Source organism: Sturnus vulgaris, chromosome Z (assembly GCF_052056855.1).
Source record: "Sturnus vulgaris isolate bStuVul1 chromosome Z, bStuVul1.hap1, whole genome shotgun sequence".
Classification (NCBI taxonomy): domain Eukaryota; kingdom Metazoa; phylum Chordata; class Aves; order Passeriformes; family Sturnidae; genus Sturnus; species Sturnus vulgaris.
Window position 1 is genome coordinate 36,810,296 of NC_142283.1, and position 16,022 is coordinate 36,826,317.

The 16,022-nt window shown below is 40.8% G+C and overlaps 1 protein-coding gene across 1 annotated transcript; it reads right to left on the reverse strand.

Annotated features, from left to right (window-relative positions):
* Positions 1-4,179: 4,179 nt before the first annotated feature.
* On the reverse strand, positions 4,180-13,474 carry FNTA (farnesyltransferase, CAAX box, subunit alpha). The gene is made up of 9 exons (XM_014882402.2): positions 13,306-13,474; positions 12,522-12,607; positions 11,849-11,963; positions 10,897-11,001; positions 10,102-10,228; positions 9,619-9,767; positions 7,089-7,151; positions 6,411-6,582; positions 4,180-4,885 (listed from the first exon to the last, which is right to left on the reverse strand). The coding sequence occupies exons 1-9, from the start codon at positions 13,449-13,451 to the stop codon at positions 4,754-4,756; spliced, it is 1,095 nt and encodes a 364-aa protein (XP_014737888.1). The 5' UTR covers positions 13,452-13,474; the 3' UTR covers positions 4,180-4,753.
* Positions 13,475-16,022: the final 2,548 nt, after the last annotated feature.

The window sequence follows — 16,022 nt, forward strand, 5'->3', positions numbered from 1 at the left end:
GCCAGCAAAGCCAGTGAGCACCATATGCTATTGTATAAAGGTGTATAAAGTGTGCTCTCACTGTCCTTCAGTAAAATGGGAAATAAAAGTCATATTCATTGTGTGTCTGCAAGCTGGAGCAGGGGCAGATATGTGCAAGCACCTGGAAAGAAAAGAAGGTTATCTACCTGCCACCTTCTTATCCTGGTAGGCAGGCTGTGGCAGAAGAGGGAGCAGAGGGAATGTACATCCAGGATACAAACACAGTTGCATTTTTCCCTTTTCCGCCCCCTGAAACTTCTTTGTAGCAGCACAAGCACTTACTCAGCTGGTTTTGCATCTGTTGGAGAAATGACTTGGACAACAGTCAGGGAACATCAGAAAAACCAATGAAGTAAATAACCAAATAGACCTTCCCAAGACAACCCAAACCCAAAAGAATGAGAAGTCCAAATACAGCAAGACGTCTTCTGCAGTCGCAAGATCACTGCTCATGAGCAGTACTGTGACAGCAGCATTACACCTGTCACCCAACTGTTTCAGATGTGGACAGAGATGCCAGAGCATACCCGTGGGAGGTGGTAATGGTAGCATGTCCTGGGAGCTCAGTGCATACACACACAGCAAGCAGCTGCACCAAGTCACTCTGAGTCACTCTGAGTGCTCAGGCTGGCTTGGCTGAAGTGACACAGGGCATCTCTTCATTCACTTAAAATCCCTGCACTGTGGTGACAACCCACAAGACTCAGTTTTGACAAACCAGTGCATGAGAAAGAGAAGTCTTTCTTTGACCTTCTTTAGCAAAGTTTTCCTGCTTACCAGAAAGCAAGGAAACTGCTTTCAGATCTGCAACAGCATGCTTGACTACCTCAGTTTGGCCCAAGTCCTTCCCTGAGTTCCAAGAAGCAGGAGCAGGTCATCTTGTCCTTCAATCTGTATTCCCAGAAACAACCAGCAATGGCCTGCATTTCATTACAGAGGGACCAGAGAAATTCATCATAACAAGGCTGGCTCTAGGGGACCAAAACTTTCCAGCTTGTGAAGGCATACGAATATAGCATACATGCCTTTTCTGATTAGAGGCATATCTCCAAAAGATGTAAACTGGCCACAAACCCCAAATCCTGAGCAGAGGGGTTTTGTCACAGCACTATTTTTAGAACACCAAGTCTAAACAGTGTCCAAATCTGTAAAAGGTGTCCAGTCCAGAGGAGGCATCATTTCTGTTAAAGAGAAATTGCTCTCCAATTAACACCAATATGAAGATGACCATTTGGCCCCTCCCAGAATATTTGTGCTTGATGCTTGTGTGGCGCTATGTATTGAATTACCAGGCAGCTGCCCTTCCGTGTTTAATTAGCAGGTGTGAAAGTAGTGATGTCTCACGGTGTGACGGCGCTGCTTTTCATGCACATCTGTGGCGCCGATGGACTTGGGGGTGCTTGTCACAGTGTCATCTAGTGGCCAGTGTCCACCTTCTCGGCTAGGCGACAGCAGCAACAGCAGGATACAGCAACGATTCTAATCCACTAAGGCTGAAAACTTATGTAGGTTTTCAGTGCTTCTTCAGAGACAGTGATGGTGATGCACCTCACGGAGCACAGTCCTAGCCCCAGGCAGTTTCATTAGACAGATGATGTAGGCATCAAGGCATCCTGAGGTGGGGTTTTTAGCTAATTTTGCTGAAGCTTCTAGTAGCTCATCATGGCACATACTTAAGAGAAACCTAAGTAAGTGTGTGCACCCTCAGTTTTGGGTGTCCCATCCCTCTCTAAGTCCCTCATCACCATAGTACTGCATCAACTGGCAGCTAGCACTTCGACGAAAGTGTTTCATATGGAGGGAGTGATTAGAAACCTCCCTGCTTCCTTACTGGAGAATAGTGCCCCTACAGAAAGTCCAGCTGAATGGCACCACTCAGATAGCATCTGATAGAAGCACTTTGTGCTAGCAGAGGTGGTTTTGTACTGAATAGATTAGGAAGGACTTGCACACTGTTTTGCCAGCTAAGTTGCAAAATCTAAAAGGTAGAAGTCAATAATGACTTAGTAAGACAGAGTTGCACCAGGAAAGAATATCAGCCTCTGATGAAAGCAAGCATAGGATATGATTTCACACTTTACTAATGCTCCATGCTCCACTGAATGTTCCAGTTACACGGATTTACAAGAGACAGTTGTATCAGTAGTTTTCCATTTAGGCACAGCTCTTCAGTAATAAAATTGTACACAAGAGTCACATCATTACACACAACAATAACAACAGTAAATTTTCTTGTACAGATGAACCTATTGGGACAAACAACTGTGATGTTTGCCCTGGTCAAAGGTAGTCAGTACCAATGCCTACAGGTAAAGTCATCTCTAACTTCCTCTAAGACTCTTTTCTCTGCAGGTCATACATTTTGCCAAGCTCCTTCTTCCACCAGAAACATTTTGTCTCAGATGCATTAAAATTCGAGGTTTGATAGTTGCACTTGCAACCTTGCAGCCATTTTTCCAGCTCTGACAGCTGAGTATTTCTGTGTATGGTTGACCAGCACAAAACTGAGACGCCTTTGCAAGTGAATTTGAAAGCTTCCTTGCGACCCGAACAATAGTAAATATAAACATTTGAAAGAAGAAACATTTCTGTTACAACAGAATGGCTTTTTTTGGTTCCTGTTGTTTAAGCAGAACTCCAAGGTCCAGCATATTTTTTTTCTTGGGATTTACGTGATTTTTTCAGTTACAGAGAAGGTATTTTTTATAAGTGTATTTATAAATATATATATATTATTTATATTTATAAATATATATATATTTTTTTTTATAAGAGAAGGTATTTTTTCCATTAAGAATATGTATCTGATTACTTATTGGTAAATGGAGCTCGGAAGTGGTATTATCTTTCCATGTACCACTATACTTGCATAACCAGTATAAAACCCTACCAACTATGTTAGAATTTTACTTATTCCTTCTAGACATAATTTTCAAGACTGATAAGGCTGTAAGTTGACCATATCCCCAAAAAAGGTTTTGTCAGAGGAATCCCACCTATTCTCACCACTAGGAAGTCTATATGGCTAAATCTAAGCTCTTGCCTCAGCCCACAAGTGATTGAGATTACATTCCAAAATACACTGTCCCTGTGGACACTCTTCATCAATCTTACCTTGTGATGCCTTATTGCTGAAATTTATGCTAGTGTCTATAAAGAATACTCTGCTTTATTCCAAGTGTCCTCTGAATTTTGTGAAAGATACAGGAATTCATTAACACCATACGCAGAAGAAAAATTTTGTTCCCTCTTCATTGATGATGTTTATTTTAAGGATTGCATTTGACTGTTTCTGAGCTTTCTTGACTGATAGTGGCAGATACATTACTTTGTCCTGAAGCCCTTGAACACCCTGGCTGTTCAGTACTCCAGATTTAGTACAGTTTAAATTAGGAACAACTCATAGGGGCAGAAACACACTTTTTGCTTTGTATTGGATTTTCAAATGTGGTAAAAAAAACCCCAAACATGTAAAAAAAAAAAAGAAAAAAAAGAACTCCCCACGTTAACCAATCTCCAAAAGTTTGAAGTCCATGTCTATTTTGAATGCTCATGTGTCACTACAAAAATGTTTTCTCTACTGCTGAGAAAGCAGAAAAACCACTACAAAATTATATAGCTTCTGTATATCAATTCCACTTCTTGTCAGTTGTTTCAAATTTCAAGAGTGCATTGAATTAAAGAATTTCAAGTGTTAAAAAATAATCTCCACTATTGTTTAATCACAGTAACAACTTTTAATGTTTCGTGTCAGAAAGACTGCATATTATGGAATAAACACCAGCATTTGTTTGTTCCCTCTATGATCGTTTCCAATAAAATATTTCATATAAGGCAAGCACTCCATAAGAACACAGTTTACAATAACCATTTACTGAAAACAGGGTAGATGCCCTTTTCTGGTGCAGGTATACACATCCCCCAGGATCCTCAAAGCATTTTTCCTGTCTGGGCAGGTAAGAATTCAGGGCTCCACTGAATATATCAAGTGTACTGGAAGTTTCTGGGATAAGAATACTCCAGTGCAAAAGACATCTCAATGAAATAGAATCCAATATTTATACAAGGAGATATTTTATCTCTATTAGTATCTGAAAAGAACAAACTATGCACTTACAAGGACCAAAAGTAACACATTTAAAAAATTCAGACAAATGCTATTATTGATCTATTTTTATTACAAAATTACACTTGGTGTTAGTTGCATACAACAGCATAGGCTGACAGTGACACACAGCTGCTCCCACATAAGGCGGCAGCTGCAGTGCCTACTTGCACTAACCAGGTTACTTTATATCCCCTTATAGCTAAGTTACCTGCAGTCAGTACTGCAGCATCTGATGAGAGTGTTAGGAACCACAAGTGGGTAGGCCAGGTCATGAGAAATTATTTTAGTACTTCACAGAATCATAGAGCAACTTCTGTTGGAAGAAACCTCTAAGATCAAGGCCAACTGTTAACTGAGCACTGCCAATATAATAGGTAGAGCTTTATGTATTTTTAGTTAGGAACTGAAACCTTTACTTGGTACATTTCAATAATTACGCCTTAGTACATTTCTTGACTGCACCTAGAGCTATGACCAGTAGCAGCAGCAACTCAGGACTATACAGCAGTCTGCATTTCTCTTTCATTGCAATACCTACAAATGGACTTCAAACTTGTTGATGACCCTAATTAGTACAGCTTTAGAACAGCTTGAAAGCTTAACACTGTTTTCTTCCACCTTCAGTTACTGCTCTTTATCCGTCAGTGTGCTGCTCTGTTCAGTGCCTGAACTGTGCTTGCTCTTAAGGGACCTTCCAATGTATCTCCAGTACTCTTTTCGGATGGTGTCTTTTTCTTTAGCCAGAATTTCACACAACTGCAAAAGAAAAATGAGAGACTGCAGTGTTAAACCAAGAAGCTTACAGAATCCTTAACTCTAAAATGTACACAACATGTATTTCAGATAGTATTAGAAATATGTTTCCGTGCAACATTTTATTCATGGCATTTATAACTCTTTAATGTCATCAAACTGATGACAACCCCAGTTGGGTTGCCAACCAATCTGGCACTGCACAAAAATCCCTCCAGCCCCATTTCAGTTGTAGGGTTTTCCCTTTGACTCATTTCCATGCCAACCACTCATCATCCATGCCAGCCTTATGCACCCTGTAGTAGAGCATAGTATACTTCCTGAGAACCTTGAATGTCTTTTAGTCATCCAACAGGTGTAAACCACTTAATTCCAAATACTGGAGGATCATCCCGCTCTCAAATCTTCAGTAATCTTGATGGACTGACAGGAGATCTTTTATTTCTGTTTTTTTCCTCAGCAGACTGTCTCAAAAAGGTTCTCCATGCAAGTCAGTAACCTTCACTCATGCTATATTAAGAGTTGGTGCAGATATTTCTACATGTTTGAGATTTTTAAAATTTTTGCCTGGGTAAGCAGCACAGAAGTCAATACTACTCAGAGGACAAGCTGTATAAATTTTACACAGTATGAATACTAGAAATGTTTTAGTAAATTCCCTTTTATTATGCAGATGACATTACCTTACTCAGTGAAATGGAGTTAAGAAATTAAGAGTTTTAAACCCTAAATAGAGAAGTCAAAATCAGTGAAATAGTATAAAGGGGACATGAATCTGGGAGGTACAACTGCACTTTAATTTACAGTCTGGTCCTGGAACACAACAATGGAAAAGTGCTGGGAAAGAACAATGTTGGAACACAAAGACTCCGGGCAAAACTGCATCTCTAATTACATCAAGTTCCAGTCAGTCCCACAGTGAATGGGAAGTGTTCTTGTAAAAACGGCATTACAAAGCCTTAGTACACTACTGCACAAAGGAGCAGCCAAGTATGAAGCTCTGGGAGATACACAACATTGCCAGAAGTAATTTATGCCCTGTAGGAAGTGGTGCCTGACATTTCTTACTGATAGCCCAGTGCCTTCTGGCCACAAGTTAATTCTGTCAACTTCCTTAGAAAGAGCTAAGAAGGGCCAACGGAACACAATGGAGGTTGTTTGGACATGAGTATTCTGAGAAAAATTCATTAACCTACAGAGAAGAGAGTAAGTTAATGCTACAAAGTTAACATTGAAAACTCAATTGCTCAAACACCTTTTTTCTTCTGGAGGTAGTATTAGAGACCTTCCTTCACTACCAGGTGAAGAGAATTTAAGAGTCATTTCATAACTGGCAAGTTATCTTTTATATTTAAATTAACGAGATCCTTGTGATTGTCTGGTTTCTGTATCAAACTCTTCATAGACCTCTCTTGATTAACAAGTAATCTGTTCTATTTATGAAAATCAATCTCATTTTGCCAAGCTATAAAATCAGACAGGAATAGACAGCATCCCTGAGAAAAAAAAACAGGCTCTCAAAACATACCTCCAATGCCTTGTTCAGTGTTTCTTCCTTGTTATCACACTGGTTTTCTAGCATATCTTCATATATGTCCACAAGAAAGGCAATCAGATAAGGTGAACTGTGACTGGGCTGTAAATTCAACAGTTCTTCCAGCAAATTTGGATATTTAGAAAGACCACGATCCTGTAGAATCCTAGAAGAGAGGTTAATAGGCTTGACATAACAACGGGAAATCTGGTGTGAATAATTGCATTTTTGTTATGATTCCTTTACTTAGGAGATTAGTTTTGAAATCAGGCTGCAAATGCAATTAAGTCAGGAAGTAAGCAGCATGAAGCACTAGTACATCCTCGTGTTGTAGTAAGCTGGTATAGTTTTTGTTCAACTGAACAGAAATTAGACTGAAAGTATGCTTGTTATTTCCTATCTATGCTTATTAACACACTAACATTACAGGTCAAGTTTCTGAAAGCATGAGAAGTACCTGTAGTCCTTCCACAAGAACTACAGGGCCAGAAGCTTAGTGAAAAGTTACAGAGAAATTAGGTTAGAATATAATAACACCTCATGACAGTATTTGCCTGCCTACTTAAGCACACTACACTATAACAAAAAGCAGCAAGTTCTTTTCAATTCAGAAGTAGGCATCAGACACCTTCCACAGATATTCTCTTTGCCTCATGGAGAAATACACCTCACCCTTTTAAGTAGTTCCAAGCACTCTCATTATGTGGCACTGCTGTGATCATCTCAAGAGTGTACCTGCAAGAAAAAATAATAGGTCACGAATGCGAATGCAACGAGTAAACAATGCAGTTACGAATTACCTGAATGTGCTTAGAAGTTTCCAAATGCATCTCTTTAGCCTATACTTCACTCTTTCTGCAGATCATCTTACCTGGGTAGATCAAAAATGTCTCACAATATAATCACCAGGAGTCTCAAAGACACCTGTTTTAAGGCAGATATCATGTTTTAAGATTTAAGTGTTTAATTTGCTGGACTTTGTAAAATAACAAATCAGTTCTCAAAGTTATTAGCAAAAACACTGAGAAACAACATAGTACACTCTCCCGGTCTCTTAAATTTTAGCTTTCATATTTTCCAGATTCTGTACCGCATTAGTATGTAACTCTGAACTTCATATAAAGTGTTAGCAAGTTCTCTTCACAGTTTAGTTGGACAAAACAATCCTTTTCCAGCCTGAGAACCAAGGACACCGTTGCAGCTTCAGGTCCAAAAAGTGTAAACAACAGCAGATTGAAGAGAGTAAACTGGGAGGATGGGACTTCATAACCTGAAGCTGTAATTGGATTAACCCCAATGTGTAAATGGACCAAAACTTATGAAAGTGTGAAAACTCGTGACCAGTTGTCCGTCTTGGGTGGAGCCATGGCTCTTGTACTGCCCAAGGTGTATCCTTTGAAGGCCTTTTAATAAATATCTACTTTATTCCTTTAACACTGTCTAGCCTCCGTTCCAGGTAGCCTCTCTAGGTATCACCGGTATGCTGGGGAGAAACTTGTATCTTGATGCTCAGAAATGGCAAAGCGCTGAAAATGGCCAGAGTAACTGAGCTCTCTTAATAGGACTGCAAGTTATATGTTCTGTATCTATTTGCAGAACTTTTTTCATGAGGCTGCACTCAACTAAACCCACAGAATGGCAGAGCTTGAGCTTTCAGCTCACACAGCCTTCTGCAGCATTTCTTTAAAAGCAGCAGTGAGGCAACTGCTGTAAAAGCAAAGCAACAAAAGGCACCTTCGATAGAGATACAAAGCCACATTTCATCTACACAAAACAGATTTATCTTCTGGCTTTTCCCAGAATAACCAGGCATTCCAATGATTTTCAGAGGCTGCAGATACTGATGAAGTTATATCAGGAGCACTACAAAAAATACCCGCAATTGTAACTCTTTTTTAACATTCTGCTGTCACTATTACAATGTCCGAGTTTATAAACCAACAAGCAGTTCTATAACACCATCTAGGAAGTCTTAATCTTAGCCAGTCTGGTTCTTAAGATGGTACCAAAGTATCTTGAGAAGATCACAGGAGGATGTACAATCTAAACTCTGGAGAGAAGAAGTTATCCAAGTCTAAGTCATGGAAATGTTTTAGGTTCACTGCTCTACAGGAAGGTAATAAACTGGAAGAGAAATAAAACTTCTAGAAGATTGAAAAGATAGCCATGGAAGATGGTGAGGGCTAGGATCCTCTATGAACAATGTACCAAAGGATCTATTCAGAGATTCAATCTTTCTTCTGAAAAATAACTCTATAAAAAAATCACAATACTTTAATTTCTTCTTCACTTTTGACAAGTATCTTCGCATAACCATCAACCCTAATCACAGTCTGAGATGTGAAAATCATATGAAGAAGCTTCTCTTGCCCAGTTTCTCTTCAGTTACAAACATGCAACCTAGAAACAGTGAGCACGAAACGCTTTTTCCTGAAAACTAGCCATCTCACGGAGGTAGTTCTCTCTGTGCCAACCACATACTCCTGAAAGCTTTCTTTTTCCAGCTGCATCAAATTCCTCACAAAAGCAACTCCTCTTCCTACAATCCATATCCATGTTACTGTATTGGGTTTGCATGGCCTGTTTTCTGGTAGCAGTGGGACTGGGGGGGGACTACAGGGGTGGCTTCTGGGAGAAGCTGTCAGAAGCTTCTTCCAATTTCCATCAGAGCTAGTCCCTGGTGGATCCAAAGACGGATGTGCCATTGGCTAAGGCTGGCCTATTGGAAATGATGGTAATGCCTCTGTGGTAATATATTTAAGGGAGAAAAACAAAGGTGGTTGCACAGTTTTATTTGTTGCCAGAGAAGAGCAGAGTGAGAACACGCAAGAGGAACAACGCTGCAGACACTAAGGTCAGTGACGAAGAAAGGGGTAGGAGGTGCTCCAGGCACCAGAGCTGAAGAATGCCTCTCTTCTCAAACTTTCTAGGAGTAGAATACTAATGAATAGCACAAAAGTGTCACAGATTTTCTGCAGCTTGTCCCACTACAGCTAGTTCACCATAACCCCCAAAGTTTTGTTTGCACAATAAACAGCAGGTCAAGAAAATAGACTCAGGATAGTAGCCTGCCCAGGGTAAGCGGAGCTTGCTTCAGAAGTGAATAAAAATCAGGAAACAAAGCCCATGGGGACTGTGAAAGTATTCCATTGCTTTCATATAATGGAGACTGTTTAGTGTGAGCCTGAAGAGCATTACTAACCGGACTTCTCTGTCTAGGACTGCGGGGTCATCATAGCCAGTGGTGTTGAAAATGACAAAGTACCGTTGGTTCCAAACAGAGTTGTTTCTCACATCTTCTCTCAAAAGCTGGTCTACATAGTCCAGTTCATTGTCCCATAATTTGAACTCCTACAGAAAGGGAAGAGAGAGTATCACAATCAAAATTTTTTATTTTCTTAAATGCATTCTTGTTCCTAAGTTGCCTGAACATCAAATAGAGCCTTTTTTGAAGAAATCAACAGAAAGCTTGAAGGAAAATAAGTACGGGTGAACTAGAAACATGCTACACATTCAGTGGTACACAATGGTATTAGCTCATCATTAAATTCACACACACAACAGTAAGTAGACAACAACACAATTTTTTAAACTCATTTCCTAAAAGGCAAGTTTATAGCTAACCTCTGCCACATATTTAAAATGCAGGTTTTTTAAAGAATCAAGAGTTCTGTGGATACAATACCTGAATAACCCATTGTCTGTGTTGCCAGGCGTGGTAGTTTTTGGCATCTTGATTAAGAATGTCAGCTATGAATTCCAGCTCTCGGGATGGATCCTGCAGCCATTCAACCAACACTCGTCTGTGATGCCTAATGATGAGAGGAAAAAAGTCTAAAGTTTTTTGTGAGTGTGTAGTCTATATGAAAGCAGCTTATAGCAAGTGCACCACTTAAGAAAAAAACCTCACTAATTAAATACTTCAAATGAAGCATACCAGAACATTTCACTAGGCGCTGAGAAATGCATGATGCAAATTTATAGTATAAAAAATTCTAACCACACATAACACAATGGCCAATCATCTCATTTTAGACAAGTAATGTTCACCTGAAACAACATACTTCCACACTCATGGTCAAAGCCTTCAGCAGAGTAAAGTTTTCTAGTTCTCCATAATTTCTTCTGCTTTTTTGCCTATTCCCAGTCATTTTGGAAAAAAACAACAAAAGGCAGGGAAATTCCAAAACACAATTAAAGAAAAAAATACTATTTCTATTTGTCTTCTTGGTTGCCTCTGCACAAGCTTTTATTTTTATTTTTTTAACCTGTCAGACTTATTTTGCCAGTCTAAAAATTGAATTTAACAAGAAAACAAGACCTGCTTAGCACGTCATAATCGTATGCTTAGAACAAATATCTGAAAGAAGCTTTGATATGATATGCAACTCAATTTAAGTCCTCCACCACAACTGGACAATTTACAAAACTAATATTATCTGCAAAAACAGTAAGAACAGAAAAGAATGCATGATTTTACCAGACTTGGTAGTTCTTTGGCTGATCTTCAATGATAGCTGTAATGTACTTAAGTTCCTCATGCAGATCCTTTCCCAAAGACTGCAGGAGGACTCTCCGGAAATGCCTATATAAAAGTCAAGCATTTGAACACTGCAAAAGGAATTCCCTAAAATTCACAGAGAAGAACACAGAATCATCTTTCTTCACAGTTCTTGTAAATTATATTGAGCTAAAAACAATGCAAAAAGCTAAAACAAATGCAAAATCCTTAACCGCATATCTAGTTATGTTAAAGGACATTCAATTATCAAACAGTGGAGAACTAGAATATGGCTGGTTGCAACAGTACATTATCTAAGGCTGTAACAATTAAATTCAAATTAACGTGTATCCACGCTAGTTTCCTGTCACATAAACGAAGACTCCCGTGCTTGAAACAATGTCAACCTTCTGATTTTATGGAAATTAGTGGAATGTAGATGTACAAGAGGTACTTGCTGGCCTTTGTGAGTTAAAAGGCCCTACTCTGAATATCAGAAATTCACTGTTTATTTATTACCTACACAGTATGTAATACAGTCACCTGGCAGATTTTTTAAAATGCACTACAAATTATTTGCCATCATGATTTTTATGCCTCTTCTTGAAATGAACTGAGGGCATCTTCAGCATTTTGCTATGGACACATTATCAGGTAAGTGGCCTAATTTTAAACAGAACTAAGTCCTTTTTGTGGCTAACCCTGAACTTGACTGATAATATCCTTAAAGCCAAATAAATGAAAATCACTGAATCAAAATGAGGCATGGGAAAGACTGAACAAAGGCTTTCTTTGGAAGCTCACTGGAAAGCTACACTACTCCTCTATGTAAATTCAACTAGGCATGCCTTGATTCAACGAATAAAACATTAAAGATTTAAAAGGTAGGCAGTCAAATGACAACAGAAATAATCCCAAAATTACTACATACCATACTGTGTAGTTTGCAGCATTTAACTCAATGGCATCTGCTGTTAACTTGAAAGCTCTTTCGCTTCTCTCATCCCGCTGCAGAACAGCCCGGAAGTAATCATAGACATCTCGGACTAAATAGAGAATAGCATTTTAGCCAATGGCCTGAATAGGGGGTAAGGTCAATGATCCTTTGAACTTGCTTCCTATTTTCTGTGCTCTAAATACACCTCTGTAAAACAATAGATACCTATTGATCTAACAGGATTTTCAACTGAGACCTATGCATGATGTCAGCACACCACAAAGCTGCACAAGTATGTCAGAAATCCATCATCAGAGGAACAGCCAAAACAACCATAAATGGTCCGTGCTGCTTACTCACACTACTTCACCAGCTGCAAGAGCTTCATGTTTTTGCTTCCACTTGTGGGCTGGGAATGCCTTTGTGACAGGAACCACACTGTCCACTATATTACCTTTAAAGCCATAGGATTTTAAAGGAGAAGCTTGGCTATTAACATCTCAGGTGAAGATTTAGCTTCAGAGATGCTTGGTGAACACACCACACACAAGCACCACAATACAATTAATTAAATTAATTTCTTCACAGTATCGCCCTAGAAAATGTTATCCAAAACATGAAGACTTGTTTCAACAACAGCTAAGGGCAGAATATATCTAAGACTTACATTTTTCACTGTAGATGATCTGAACAACAGGATTTGGCCCATCATTTTGAGGAACAGGTTCAATATCAGCCCATTCCTTCCTGTCCCTGTAAATACAAGTTTTTGTGTTTTCAATGCTTCTAATAAGCACAATGTGCACATATGCAAACCATCACACCCACAAACCTGTGCTCAGTAACACATCCTTGCTCTGAACAGTCCCTGCTATTTTACCTATGTTATTGTCTGTAACACAGACTGGCATATAAATAAGTGAAGGTGTCCTACAATTAAGAAGGACATGGAACTGTTGGAGCAAGTCCAGAGCAGGGCCACGACGTTGAAAAGAGGACTGGAGCACCCTTACAAAGACAAACTCAGAAAGCTGGGGCTGTCCAGCTTGGAGAATAGAAGGCTTTGTGGAGACCTCAGAGCGGCCTTCCAGTATTTAAAGGGCCTACGAGGAAGCTGGACAGGGATTTTCCTTCAGAAACTGCCACGATGGGACAAGGAGTAACGGGTACAAACTGAGAGATGGGAAGTTTAGGTTAGACATTAGAAAGAAATTCTTTGACTGTACGGGTAGTGAGACACTGGACCAGGTTGCCCAGAGAAGATGTATCACCAGCTCTGGCAGGGTTCAAGGCCATGTTGGATAATGCCTCGAGCAACCTGATTTAGTGAAAGGTATTCCTGCCCCTCCCAGGAGCTCCCCACTCCTCCGGCCCCAGCTCCGCCACTTCGCGCCCCCCACTCCCTGACGTGAGGCGACGCGAGGGTCCGGCTCGGCCCCGAGGGGCCATACCTGTACAGCACATAGCCGGCATCTTCCCCGTCCTCCTCCTCCTCCAGCAGCTGCCCGAAGCCGCCCTCCGGCTCGCTGCTGCCTCCCTCCGCGTCCCCCTCCGGCTGCAGCTCCGCCGCCGCCACCACCCTCCCGTCCGCCGCCATCGCTCCACCGCCCCTTCCGGGCCCCCGCTGCACCACCAAGGCGGCTCCGCAGCGCCGCCCCTGGCGCGGAGGGCGCGTGTGGCGCGTCCCGCACGGCGGCTGCGGGCCCGGGAGCTCCCGCCTCACGGAGAGGTCACACAGGGAAGGAAAAACAGGCGTGGCTCCATCTTAGGTTCAGGCCATCTGACAGGACAAGGCAGAGGAATCTGGCCACTCCAGGTGAAACTGGAGAAGGTTTGAAACAGTGGGTGAAATTGGAGAAGGCAGCCGGCCCAGCAGGAGCTGGGGATGGTTTGCCTGGAGAAAAGGAGGCTCAGGGGTGACCGTGTCATTCTTCAGCTGCCTGAAAGGGGGCTGTAGCCGTGTGGGAATCTGCCTCTTCTCCCAGGCAACCGGAGACACAGTCTCAAACTGCTCCAGGAGAGGTTCAGGGTGGACATCAGGAGGAATTGCGTGACAGAAAAGGTGATTAGGCATTGAAATGGACTGCCTAGGGTAGACTGGGCCATGGTCTGGCTGGCCAGATGTTTTCATGCAACCAGCATAGTGGGACGTGATGATTTTAGAGGTGTTTTCCAACCTAAATGATTCTGTGATCCCCTGATGTGGTGATGGTCAGCAGGACAAAGTAGCTGAACTGAAGACAGTCCTTAGAGAGAACAGCTGGTCCAGTGTAGGATTTGTAATCTGGGACATTTTGAGATGCAGCAGCGTGGAGAGGATTAAAGACAGGCGGAGCATGTGCAGTAGCAAGGGCTGTGCATACATCTGCGTCTGTACCGTATCCTCAGGGAGATGGGAAATGGTTAAAGTCTTTAATTTTGAGCTGCTCAGGTTGAAAGAGCGGTCGTGTGCATCACATATTTTGCAGTGATTTTGTGGAAAGAAGAAAGGTGCCACAGCCACAAACCGAGACACAAGATCCAGGACAAGGAAGAATCGGGCTCACATGTGGTTCTTGTGTCACTAAGCACCTTTGTCTCCTTTGGGAAGTCACTTGGACTCTGTGCTTTCCTTATCTCCCTCCCTTTTCTTCTGCCCTATTTTATTCTGATTTCATCCTGGCAGGAACGATTTCATTTGTTCCTGCCAGGATGTTTGTACAGTGACTCTTTGGAGTCCATAGTGTGGTTGCTGCTTTTGGGTGTTGCAGTAATATGGACTACTAATATAAACTAAATATATGTAAGAATATATAATATATATACTAAAATATATACTAAATAAATATAAAAATTATATAAATACATATAAATAACGTATGAATAATAAATATAAATAATATAAATATAAAATATATACTAAAAGCCAGAGAAATCTACTGAAAGACTACTGTGAATAACAGGACTGTGAATACAACAGAAAGGAAATGGGCATATCTAGAGACAGAGAGGATATCCAGCAGGACCTAAGTGAAAGAAAAATGTTCTGAAACGCAGAATAATAAAAAAAAAGAGAGGAAGAACAAAGACAGGCATAAAAAGAAACAAAGTGTATTAAAAAGAGATCAGTGGAAATGTGTACATATGAATGAGAGAAACCTCAAATGCAGTAAATCCTGTTTGTAAGAGAGCAGAAATAAAAGCTGCTGTTCCTGACCCATGGAAAGACAAGTTGCATTGTGAGTTTGTTAGATACCAACGGCTCTCCGTGGACAGGGGGCACCATGAGACACAGATCTTTAAGAAATCTGGTTTATTAGCTCTGCTATTTGAGCAACATTTGTGGGTTTTTTGGGCCGTTTTCATCCAGCATTCATATGTGGTAATCTGGCCCTGCCATTGCTTATGCTTGTATCATCTTTACCATCTATTTAACATGTATTACAGACAAGCCAGATCCTGCAATAAAAGCTTATTTCCTCTGAGTGGCATAACAGGACAAGAAACAAAAATGAGCCTCTCTGATGCCAGTCACTGGATAGAGCTGGTTCAGGAACATCTTGCTTATGGCATGGGACGGACAGCAGATCATTCAGCTATCCCTCAGGACTCGCTTTTTCAGTCTGAAACTGTGGGTAATTGTGGCTGTGGACTGCTTTTAAAGGTTTGAGGGACAGTAACTGAGAAAAGTCAAGCCGGTTGAAGGAAGCGGAAGCATTTTACAATTACATTTTGTCCTCATGAGCACAATTTAGGAGTCTACCAACTGAGGAAATGTGAAAGCCAGGAATATAACTAAGTTTAAAATTACGGACTAGATCCAAACCCAGTGGGATCACAGGAAGTCCTTCCATAAACCATAACAGGTCTCTGATCCATTTCCAACCACTCAATTTAATTTACTCAACTACACACTCATTGTGCCATGCTTACTTCAGTCCTCGCAGACTCTAGGCACTCTGAATTAGGCCTGAAAAAGCAGGATTCTGCTTTTGCATGAATCTGCTTTGCAAAATAATACTTGGAGATTCTTGCTGCATCCCTCATGACTTAAAGTGAGTGGAGATCCTTCATGTTTCCAGGTTGAATATCTGTAAACACACTTCAAAGATAATATTAAAACCCAGCCTAAAAGCTTCTACTTAAAAATATGACTCCAGCAGCTAAAACCTTTGTGAGGAAGCAACAA

Bases quoted from the DNA above. Each gene is read 5' to 3' on its own strand.
- FNTA (XM_014882402.2), bottom strand. From the start codon at position 13,451: ATGGCGGCGGACGGGAGGGTGGTGGCGGCGGCGGAGCTGCAGCCGGAG. The intron at 9,768-10,101 runs GTATTGTATCCA...CCCTTTCTGTAG, and splicing joins ACAGACAATGGGTTATTCAG to GAGTTCAAATTATGGGACAA. The intron at 4,886-6,410 runs GTATGTTTTGAG...TTTCTTTTGCAG, and splicing joins CACTGAACAAGGCATTGGAG to TTGTGTGAAATTCTGGCTAA.